At 40.6% G+C, this 12,022-nt stretch overlaps 1 protein-coding gene across 1 annotated transcript; it reads left to right on the plus strand.

The window, feature by feature from the left end:
• The first annotated feature begins 1,269 nt into the window (after positions 1 to 1,269).
• cstf3 (cleavage stimulation factor, 3' pre-RNA, subunit 3) lies at positions 1,270 to 11,382 on the plus strand. The gene is made up of 20 exons (XM_049719100.2): positions 1,270 to 1,504; positions 2,078 to 2,182; positions 2,316 to 2,411; positions 6,361 to 6,393; positions 6,956 to 7,053; positions 7,128 to 7,194; positions 7,269 to 7,303; positions 7,385 to 7,511; positions 7,589 to 7,666; positions 7,761 to 7,923; positions 7,997 to 8,106; positions 8,193 to 8,309; positions 8,399 to 8,617; positions 8,694 to 8,796; positions 9,104 to 9,173; positions 9,260 to 9,455; positions 9,842 to 9,992; positions 10,074 to 10,168; positions 10,250 to 10,310; positions 10,861 to 11,382. Exons 1-20 carry the CDS (start codon positions 1,478 to 1,480, stop codon positions 11,058 to 11,060), a joined length of 2,151 nt encoding a protein of 716 aa, XP_049575057.1. The 5' UTR covers positions 1,270 to 1,477; the 3' UTR covers positions 11,061 to 11,382.
• Positions 11,383 to 12,022: the final 640 nt, after the last annotated feature.

The raw sequence follows: 12,022 nt of genomic DNA on the forward strand, positions 1-12,022 counted from the left end.
AGCTGACGGCATTGGCCAGACTACAGCAATCCATCACAGAGAACATCGATGCAGAAACAAGGCTTACAAATAGAATAACGTATAACTGACAGGATACATATCTGTTTCACACCAAACGTCTGGTCATACTGTATGATCGATGGATTTGCGGCAAGATGGCATCTTTTCAGACCGAACAAATTAGATGCTTGATCACTCGGGAATCTTTTCGTTTGGTCTAGTGTTTTGGTTGTCAGCCAAACACGCACACACGCGCTTCCCGTGGTTGTCATATGTCCCATCCTACTGGTCAGGGAGGGGAATAGCATGTCTACAAACAGTGCAGTGGTCATGAAATTTGAGCTGTGGAAAACCCCCAGGACACTTTGTTGCAATTCCAGGACTTAATTCACCTCCGGTCAAATACGATCCTTTTTTATTATTTATTTTTTAACCGTGCAATGTTTCCACACACCAAATATATTGTTGTATTCCACGTATATTTTAATTTATTGCATTGGTCATAATCCCTCATGAGATTCATTTTACACCATGCTTTATATATGCATAATTTGTGTTGAAAACCACATACAGTCAAGTAAGATGCAAAACGCGTACAGAGCTGCACCTGCCTTGCTCAAGGGCACCTCAATGGGAGCCGGCAACCAGATTAGCATCTCCCAACTAGTTGCCTATTCCCCCTACATTTTGGGCTAAAGCAGGACTTAAACTTTGACCCTCCAGTTCCAAAAAGCTTCTGCCGTCCACAGGTTTTGGTTTACAGCCAGATCTATGGCACCCAGATCTGAACCTCTTTACCTACAGTCAAGCTCTCTACTCACTGCTTTGTTATTCCATCTTCGTTTTCAATTCTATATCTTGCTGGTTGGAATTGGCCATTCCAGAATTTCAGGACATTTTTCTGTCGCTGTCATGAAATTTCAAATAATACATGCACAGACATACATATTTGTTGAGTATATTAAATATTATAGCTGTCCTCGGACAAAATGTACATGTAGCTGTCGTTAAATTGATTCCAAATACGGTATTGAAGAGCTCTTGGGTATTTTCTAAAATTCGAAAATTTTAATGTGTAGCGCTGAATTTGGTGAAAATGGAAATTGTTGGAATGTGATTGAATTTGTTAGGAGAATGGTGGATATGTTTAGTGTCTCATTCACTTGAATGGGTTTCTCATTAAATGGTAAAAAAATATGAAAAATGACATGTGAAAGCTGTTTTAAACTTGTTTTATTGTTGAAGGTTTGAGGCCGGAAGTTTTATTGTTTATGCCCGACGCCGAGGAGGAAGTCGATCTCTTCGCCATTTTGGAAAAAAAAAAATCGGTTTGTTACCAAGCAGCTAATTCTATGAGGACAACGTGATAGCTTGGTTTAAAAATAATGCGCGTCACGGAGCTGCTTTAAAATTCGCCACTTTGTTACCCTTTAATCCGTACTCAAACGGTAGTATTACTTATATTACGCTTCCGACCATGTCTACAGATCCAGCAGCCGACCAGGTAAAGTTAGCTTATGTGTCGTAGGCCTGTACTAAAATGCTAATGCCGCATGTAATTTATCCTTGCTGTGACAGTCGTATATATTTTTCTAAGTGTATTTGTTGCGTTTTGAGTATGTTGGCAGGTGTCAGTTAGTCGCTGTAAATTTGTTTAAATGTCGATATGTTTGTTTAATGGCGGCCTTACGCCGTATTGTCTAGTCTAACTCGTGGCTGCGTTGTCGCTATGGCGTCGTTGGCCTGATATACTGCCTCCTTTTCCCCCCTGAAATATACGCGGAAACTCTTGTAAAATAAAAGAGTTATAGTCCGCGTTATAGTACGTGGCGAGCAATTATTGTTAAGATTCGAACGCGTAACGCAGAATTGGTATCATTAAATTATGATTGAATGGGTGGGGTGGTCAGGTTGAATTTACCTCAAACATGCTCATCAAGCTTTAACTTAAATGCAACCACCACCATTCCCCCAGCTTTATATTCACCCGCACAGTTTGCATTGTGTACAACTTGTTTTTAATTTTCATTCTGCAGCATAATGATTCATTTTCATGCATTTGGTCCTTCCACTGCAGACTGCAGCAGAGTACGTCCCGGAGAAGGTGAAGAAGGCAGAGAAAAAGTTGGAAGAAAACCCATATGACCTTGACGCTTGGAGCATTCTGATTCGAGAAGCACAGGTTTAGTGACTCAAGAGTTGCATTACTGTATAGGGGTTTAAATGATGGGCTTAAGGGTGGGGGTAAATTCTTTAAAGTCTTACATATATTTTGCTCATGTTTGTGTGGATGTAAATACATTCTCCCACTTTAGAATCAACCTATTGATAAAGCAAGGAAGACATATGAGCGACTTGTCACTCAGTTTCCAAGTTCCGGCAGATTCTGGAAACTCTTCATTGAAGCTGAGGTTAATACTTTTTTTTTTCTTTCTCGTACGCATGATATTTTTCCTTACATGATCAACAATGTGTTTTTCACACTAATTGTCTCACACGTCAATGGGGTTTAAAGTCACAATTCTTGATTTCAGCCACTTGCTGAAAATTATTGGTTCAAGCATCACCCTGTCATACAATATAGATCATCAATATTGAGGATTGTGCCTTTAAATATAAAAACTGAGTTTCTTTTTTTGGTTCCCAGAATTTAATTAGTATTTTCCTCGTCATATTCATTTAAATGGGGTAAAGTGAATTTGTTGCATGTTTGGTCTGCAACAGTATTAAAACAATTTTAATGGTATTTGGAGTGCATTAGCCTTTTATTCACTTGTCGTGTCAATTTATTGACTCCTGTGTCTTTTCTTTTGGAATGTGATGAACAAATACTCTGCTTTTTAGACATTCCCCATCACTTTCCCACCAAATGAATGGAACAAGGACCAGCCGCCCATAATTTGTTTTTTGCTACTTTTTTTATGATGCGGGCAGCCACTAAGACCCTTATGTTTTTTTTCTCCCCCCTCCCTGGTTTAACAAAAAAAAAAAAAAACCGCTTTCACCTGTGTGAAGCGTTACCTCAGTTTTAAGTCTCTTTCCTCATAATCTGCTCTGGAACCTCTAATGTTGTGGTTATCACATCCAGACAAGTAAAAGAATGAACTACTGTATCTTGGAAAATTTCACCACCATTGCAGCAAGATCCAGTGGACTGCAAGAAGCAGGTAGCGGAAATAATAATATAATAATCACACGAAGGGAAATTTTTGCTTATCGTTGGCTATTGGGCAAAGTTGATTGAATCATAAAACTAGTGTAGGGAGTCCAATCAGTAGCCGTTTCAGTTTTCAAGTTCTTGCGCGCTGTGTTCAGTTTGAATTAATTGATACAATAGGTAAAATGTTTTTTTTTGTTGTTTTAACTGCAGTTCTTTTAAGTTTTCATTTTAGAATTGCAAATAGGTTGTCAAAAGCTGTAATTGGTCAAAAATGGCCCCTGGGTCTTGGTTCTCCACGTCTGCCTTAAAGTGAAAGTCAAACCAAATATGCTATTTACAATATGTTCTAAGTGCACCCACTAATCTAATCACAGTATTCTGATTAATAGTGAGTTTTTTGGAAGACGAATTAAGCACAAAAGCCACCCATCGTAGCTCAACTGTTTTCTGGTTTTAGTCTCACGATGGTTGCAACTTGAGACCTTCGACACTTTGATGTCACTTTTAGTGGAGACCAAGTAGCAATGTAAGGCAAAAGGCCGCCTCATGAGATGGATGAAAATGGGTGGATTTTTCTGCTTAATTATATTCCTTAAACACAATATTAATAAGCATACTGCTCTGCACTAGTGGCAATGCATAAAACAATATTGTATATAGAATGTTTGACTTCCCTTTAAGTTTGTTGACATGCAGGTCAGAAACATTTTTAGGTACTTTTTTTTTTTTTTGATGTAGGGCTGCTTTGTCTTAATGTTGCTGTCAAGAATATGGAAGCCTATTGGCTTTTATGTTCACATCAGCAGCAGTTTAACTCCCCCCCTGCAGCAGTTTTAATAAGCTGCCGAGTATATTTCCCCCAAGATTGACTTATTGAGTGTTTTGGTCTGTGAGTGACAGTCTCTGTGAACATGCGGGTTGGTTTGTGTTGCACATGATTGTTCTCAGGCAGGAAGGACTACAGCTGTTGTGATGTGTCGAAACTATTTTTGGCATAGTGGTGTGTCTTCTCAGCGGCACTTGTAGTTGGCCCTTGATAGTGTTAATTGCCATTACCTACCACTGGGTTGAACAGCTCCTGCTTCGTCATTTGCTGACGCCTGGTCTATCTTCAGTTGAATGTGAAATTTTGGTCTGCTTCCCTTTTCATGCTGAGCAGGAAAGTGAATGTCAGCCCAGAGCTGCTCATTTTAACCTTCCATGCATGTTATTGCCAGTGAGGCAATAAGCTAGGACTGTAAGTTGCTGGCTCTGGATTTTACTCTGGATCTCTCTCAGCGTGCACGTAGAAAATAACATTCATCTTTCTAACTGGGATGTGCGTGTGTTCAGAATGAACTGATCACATGTTAAATGGGAGTAAGTAGTGGGCACATACCTCCCACCTTTTGAAATACCTCTGATTAACCCCAAATAAATTCAGATTTTCTTGTGGTCTTTTCCTAGAGTTTTATCATTTCCTTTCTTGTATAAGTCTGAAATTACTGTGCCATCAATGACTGCTCATAATTTTCCTCTGCCTTGACGACAGTGTTATGCCCAAATTTCAGCTAGAGAACCAAAACATGATGCTACTACACTGCAGGTGTCCATTATATTAAATGGTGTGTTTGGTGCAATTGCAGCTGCTCCTCACAATAAGCCGCATGGAGGGACTGCTTTTTTTTTTTTCCAGCTGAAACAGCCTGAGTCAAGGTGGAGGGAAATGTTCATGTGCCCATATGTCTGTTATTGTTAGCACAGTCTTTGTGCTTCTGCTCGAAGGTTAGAAAACGGGGATGGCGAGGGACACCTTGTATCAGAAGCACTTCAAATGGTGTCAGATAGGCCTCTATTTCTGCTCACAGCCACATCCCACTTTTAAGAAGATTTGCCTAGTTGTGTTATTTGTGGTTTTATTGTAATTTCTCCTTTAAAAGAAGTCTGCCATCATTTTATAATTCAGATGTGCAGGTTATGGGTCACGATGATGCTGGATAAAGTTTAGAAATTATTTCTTTTGATCTTTTTTATTAATAAATCTGCAGGAGTGTCTGGACAATATGACATCCACACTTAGTTTCCTCCAGCTTTTAGTAATGATTTGAAAAAATGTTGCCTGCATATGTCCCTTAACAAGGCCAATGCGATGGAAGACGTACTATTAGCTTGAAGGAAGTAACATTAGCTTGAAAGTTAATTGTGCTGTTAGGAAAATAAACTATGTCTTTACCATGAAAATGACATTTTATTGCAAATAACATCACTATTTTTGAATTTCTGTTGTCTGCATTGATGTAATTCAACTTTCCAAAGCTGAAATTTCTTTTATTTGAAATCCAAAACATTTGATGACAAATCCACAGTGTAGTCATGTGGTGTGCTCTAACAATTCATCACTTAAGCCCGTCACAGAATCTATGTAGAAATTTAAAGAACTTTGCCACCCTTACTAATTTAACCCCGTTTTATGAGCAACATTTTTGGTAGCCTAAATTAGCTTTTGTGCAATATACAGCTCACACTTTAAACTTGGTTACCATTTGAGTTTACTTAAAATAGGCTCACAGATACTGATATCTTGAGGGGGCGGAAGTACGAAGGTTTGCATCAAGGGTGTTTAGGGAATCTGTTTCAGAGAAGCATCAGTAAACAAATCCTTGTTGTTTCTGTGACTTTGTGCTCATGTAGCTGTCAAGAGAAGCTTGGTTTGGCTTTATAAAATAAAAAGTCTTTATTCCATTGGCTGCTTTGTCTTTCTCACGCTAAAACCAGGATGTGCCCCCACTAACCCCCCTGGGGAGAATCTTATTTCATGTTGCATTTTTGTGCTGCTTTTTACTTGTAATATGTTTCTGGAATTGTGGCGTGTTTTAGATCTTGAGTGCTATTATGGGGAAAAAAAACTGTCTGTTCCAAAGGATGTTCACTTGGTCGCTGCAAAATCTGCCAATAGGATATACACCCCAGGCAGTTTTTCTTTGTCTCCTTTCCTTGAAATTTTACTGACATCTTACTCTGGCATTTTCATGGTTTTGAGGCACAATCAATATGACAATAAACCCCTTTGCACAAGTAATTTGTCATTCTTGTGTGAATTTCACTTTGTTGATCTGACTTGTCTGTGTTCGATTTTGCATGAATGCATGTTTTCTGGAAGCCATAGATTATTTCAAATTATTCTTGAAATAATGTTGCATTTACATTTGTCTTATTTGCAGGTCAAGGCAAAAAACTATGACAAAGTAGAAAAGGTGAGTGAATGTCTTTATGAATAATTATTGGAGTCAAGCACTTTCTAATTTATTTTATTGTTTTCCCAGGAATGAAATAAAGTATTTTACTTTGAGTTCATATTCTGGTGTCAGCAACATGAAAGGAATATTGCTTTGCTCCACTCATTTCAGGAAATGTCATATTCAATCTTGCAAGTTCCAATTTCCCCACATACTAACCTATTATTTTATTATTTGTCTGTTGAGCCCAGAGTCACATTCAAAATGAGTTGTTGCATTTTTGGATTTTATTGGATTTAATATTTGGTGGCGTAACCCTTACTTGGTTGGAATAATTGCATCAAGCCTGTGACCCATTGAATTCACCATCCTGTTGCATTATTCATCTCAGATGTTTTTCCCTCGACACGTAGAGTAAAAACAGCAGTGGAATTCAATTTGCCATTCCAAAGCATTTAGAAGGATCCATATATTAGAAAAATAAATAAAGTTGGCTCAGTGTCCCAACCTGTTCTCTAGAGATTTTAAACGTATGCTTCGAAATCGTTTCTGAGCGTCTTGTTTAATCTCTTTGCCACAGCTGTTTCAGAGATGTCTGATGAAAGTGTTACACATCGATCTGTGGAAATGTTACCTTGCTTACGTGCGAGAGACCAAAGGAAAGCTTCCCAGCTACAAGTAAGCTTGCGTGACTCCTGTAAATCTTGCTGATGAATATTCAATGAATTCAAGTCACATTTTGCTGCCCTCAGGGAGAAGATGGCCCAGGCATATGACTTTGCCCTGGATAAAATTGGCATGGAAATTATGTCATATCAGGTAAATGAAATATATGTTATTTTAAATGTACATTTGTTAATGCTCCCTAATGGTTTGCATTCCCTTTCCCACAGATTTGGGTGGACTACATTAACTTCCTGAAGGGAGTGTGAGTAATTTCCCCTCCAGTTATTATTTTATGTACCATGCAAGTTAACGTTGATGCTGATCTTGTTTTATGTACCACCAGTGAGGCTGTGGGCTCGTATGCAGAGAACCAACGCATCACAGCAGTACGAAGGGTCTACCAGAGGGGCTGTGTGAATCCCATGATTAATATTGAGCAGCTCTGGAGAGACTATAGCAAATATGAAGAGGTGAGCTCATTCATCTTTTATGCAGCCTCAATACGTTTTCGCTCTAAATACTGACAGTTGGTTATGTAACGCATCAGGGAATCAATATACACTTGGCCAAGAAAATGATTGAGGATCGAAGCAGAGACTATATGAATGCCAGAAGAGTAGCCAAGGTAAGGCACCTGTGTAAAAAAAGAATTAACCACCTAGTTGCTTCAATGTCATGATGATGGTTTTGCTGAATTAGCCGGTGTCTGCTGTGCGCAGGAGTATGAGACGGTGATGAAAGGGCTGGACAGGAATGCACCTTCAGTGCCACCCCAGAACTCCCCCCAGGAGGCGCTGCAGGTGGATATGTGGAAGAAGTACATCCAGTGGGAAAAAAGCAACCCTCTGCGCACAGAAGATCAGACACTGATCACAAAGAGAGGTGACTCATTGTTATTGTGTGTGACTCCTCCAATTAGCTTGAAGCACCACTTGACTTCTTTGACTTCTTGCAGTGATGTTTGCCTATGAGCAGTGTCTGCTGGTGCTGGGGCACCATCCCGACGTGTGGTACGAGTCAGCTCAGTACTTGGAGCAGTCCAGCAAGTTGTTGGCGGAGAAAGGGGTACAAGATATGTTTTTTTTTCTTCATTTGAAGAGTTTTGATTTGAAATAATCAAACCACTAATGACGAGCTTTTGTTCCTCTCAGGACATGAATAACTCCAAGCTATTCAGTGACGAGGCGGCTAACATCTATGAGCGTGCCATTGGAACACTACTGAAGAAAAATATGCTTCTTTATTTCTCATTTGCCGACTATGAAGAAGTGGGTCATCCAGTGAACTGTTGCTGCTCTTCAAAACAATTTGAGACATACAGTAGATGATCCTTCATATGTATTTGCGATCTTTACAGAGCCGTATGAAACACGAGAAGGTGCACAGCATCTACAATAAACTGCTGGCCATTGAGGACATTGACCCCACATTGGTGTACATACAGTACATGAAGTTCGCCAGGAGGGCGGAGGGAATCAAATCGGGCCGAACCATCTTCAAAAAGGCCCGCGAGGATCTGCGCACACGCCACCACGTTTATGTCACCGCAGCTCTGATGGAGTACTACTGCAGCAAGGTGATCCATGCCTCTAATAGTTTGGACACAAACACTTCAAGAAACAGCCTCATGTTTTGTCTTTTATGCTCAACAGGATAAATCGGTGGCCTTTAAGATTTTTGAGCTTGGTTTGAAGAAATATGGCGACATTCCAGAGTACATACTCGCATACATTGATTACCTCTCGCATCTTAATGGTGGGTTTTGTCTTCACTTATTTTCTCATTGGTAGTGAGTAGCAGGCACCCATTGTACAAATGCAGTTTTAAATTAGAATTGTATTATTTGCAAATTGTTTGTATTATAAGTTTGGGGATAATAACATATAACTAAAGAGTCTTGCCTGGTAGTGGTAGCATAACAAATGGTGATCTCAGTCATAGTAAAAGTCCACCGACAGTCGCCATCTTTTCCGCTCAGTGCTTATTTTGTTCGAGTGGACCCACCAGTCACTGAACTGAGAAATGGCCTCTATTAGATTTGTATCTTTCTTCTTTTATACAGAGGATAACAACACCAGAGTTCTGTTTGAACGGGTCCTCACCTCAGGAAACCTTTCACCAGAGAAGTCAGGGTACGCATAGTAGTGTTCATTATATTGACTCATTGACCAAGTTTGTCTTGGCGCCCTTGTTTTGATTGACTCGTATTTCATCTCAGGGAGATCTGGGCTCGTTTTCTGGCCTTTGAAAGTAACATCGGCGACCTGGCTAGTATTCTAAAAGTGGAGCGGCGCCGTTTCACTGCCTTCAAGGATGAGTACGAGGGCAAAGAGACGGCCTTGCTCGTGGACCGATACAAGTTCATGGACCTGTATCCCTGCTCCACCAGTGAACTCAAAGCTCTGGGGTACAAGGTGGGTGCTTTGACCATCACTGCTGCCTAATAGTCAAAACAACAGACAGTCCCACTAGATGAATTAAAACACCAACTGTCAAATGACATATTAAAGGTTTGACTCACAACTTGGTTTTAAACTCTCAGTTTAGATTGCATAGGGTACATTTTGGGTAAAAAGGAACAGATGTAGTCACTCCAAATGACTGCAGTTGAGCTGCACTGTTCCTTAGCTTCTATTTTCCATGTGGAAAACCCTGAATGGCCAATTATATGCAATATAACACCGATGTTATGAAGATTCATGGGATTATGTAGTACTCATTGCAATAATGTAAATACTCGCTGCATATAAAATTAATGGCCAGATCTTAAATTTGCTACCTACTCGACTTGTATTTGTAGGATGTGTCTCGTGCCAAACTGGCAGCTCTGCTTCCTGAGGCTGTCGCCGTCCCCTCCGCGCCCACGCTGAAGGATGAAATAGACCGAAAACCAGAGTACCCCAAACCGGACACCAATCAGATGATCCCCTTCCAACCGCGCCACCTCGCAGGTACCTTATCTTTGTCTAGCTCATGAACCGCGGCAGTTGTGACGTCTTGTGTTCACCGCCGCCTGTTGTTTGTGTCCACAGCTCCAGGCCTACACCCTGTACCCGGTGGAGTGTTCCCAGTACCTCCGGTGGCTGTCATTTTAATGAAGCTGCTCCCGCCACCTACGTGTTTCACCGTCAGTAATCGTGAACATCCATAGTGGTCTGCTACTTTCTTTGTATAATGTTAAAAGGACATGTGATTGTCTGCTCTGCAGGGTCCTTTTGTCCAAGTGGATGAGCTCATTGAGACTTTCAGGAGATGCACACTTCCGCAGAGTAAGTATTTGTCAGTTGTTGGGGGTTTTTTTTGTATCCCGCTCTTTCTTTATCTGTATTGCTCTCTATCTTTATCTATGTCTCTCTTTATCTCGCTGTCTCTCTAAAAATTTGAGTGCAACAAACATGGCCGCAGGACCCAGCCCTACTGTGAATAGTGTACAACCATGAGTAATTGACACCTCTTACAAAGACCAAGGCAAGGCAGATTTACCTGCAATATCCTACAGATGCCACAAGATAACGGCAACACTAATTCTGTTTTTCATTTATTGTGGTCTACAACAAGCAATACCATATTTCTAGCATGTACACAATCATGTTCTATAAACAACTGTATGCAACAAGACTTACCATCTTTACAAGGTTCATTCAAAGGAACATCTCAAACATGTTGAAAAAAACACCACCAACAAATAATTAAATCTAGCAACAACAATATTAATATTCCACAAGATGACATCAGAGTATTCGCGACCAAGTCACCAATGTTGGAAAATGAAAATATGCACATTCACATTCACTTTCCATTTTCCTCCCTCCCTCAAAGCTGTTGAAGCTGCTGTGGAGCTCATCACGGGCAGACTGCCAGACAGTGGTGGCGAGGGCAATGGCGCCATGGAGAACCACAACAGCACCAAGTCACTCAAGAGGCCCAATGCTGACTCGGATGAGGAAGACGACAAAGGAGCGGTGGCGCCGCCCATCCATGACATTTATCGCGCTCGCCAGCAGAAGAGGATTCGATAGAGCGCTCACTACGGCTTGAACCTTACAAGAATGTAACAACCAGCCAAAGGAGGTAATATGTTTGTTTTTGGAGAGTCTTGGGCTGACAGAACTTGACCTCTGTAAAGCAGCCATACGCAGCCACACAAACACACAACCTAAGCCTGAGTGTCCTTGTGTTTTTATGTTCAAAGACTGACTGATACTGTACAAAGTTTTTAATCCAACCATCGGTTGTGGCAAACAGCTCAGTTTTTGGCCTTGTGATGTTCCAGTGATGGCAAATATTTTTAGATAACTGGAGAAGATGATCTCTCTCAATAAAAGTGTACATTGTTCAACACATTTGTCTTAGTGCTCTTTGTTTAGCCTTGTAGTACCAAACACAATGACTGGGTAGCCTCAATGCAGGTGTTATACAAGGCCAAATATTGATAATATAGTGTGTAATTAGTTGCATGGCCTTCAGAGAACTCAATAAAATTGGAAATGGTTGCTAATGGTACAATTGTATACTGGCCATGCCCACTAGGGGACGGTATTTGACACCGTTCTATAACGACAATGGCCACCGCAAAGTGAACAAGCCGCAGTTTTCCCCCTATCGATCATTCTGTTCACCATGATAGAATCATGGGTGAGTTGGAGCCCATCCCATCTGACGGATGAACAGAAAATACACTCTAAAATTTGAAATCTTTACGTCCGAGATGTTTTGTTGCTTGTAGACTATGCTAAACATTTTTTGGTGTGCAATCAAAATGTTTGGTCGTTTGTGTTTACAGCTTCCATCACCTACTAACAAAGCAGCCGTTTCCTCTTTTAATGGATCTCATTATAGAGCACCGTAGGAAACGCAACTTCGACGACGTGACTGAAGCAGGCTTTTGAAACTCAGATGCCCACAGGGGATGATTCCCATGAATCTCTCCGACCCTTTACAACACAGCAGCATCAGACTTTCAAATTAGCTTCACAAAACT

This window comes from Syngnathus scovelli, chromosome 4 (assembly GCF_024217435.2).
Source record: "Syngnathus scovelli strain Florida chromosome 4, RoL_Ssco_1.2, whole genome shotgun sequence".
In the NCBI taxonomy this organism is placed as follows: Eukaryota; Metazoa; Chordata; class Actinopteri; order Syngnathiformes; family Syngnathidae; genus Syngnathus; species Syngnathus scovelli.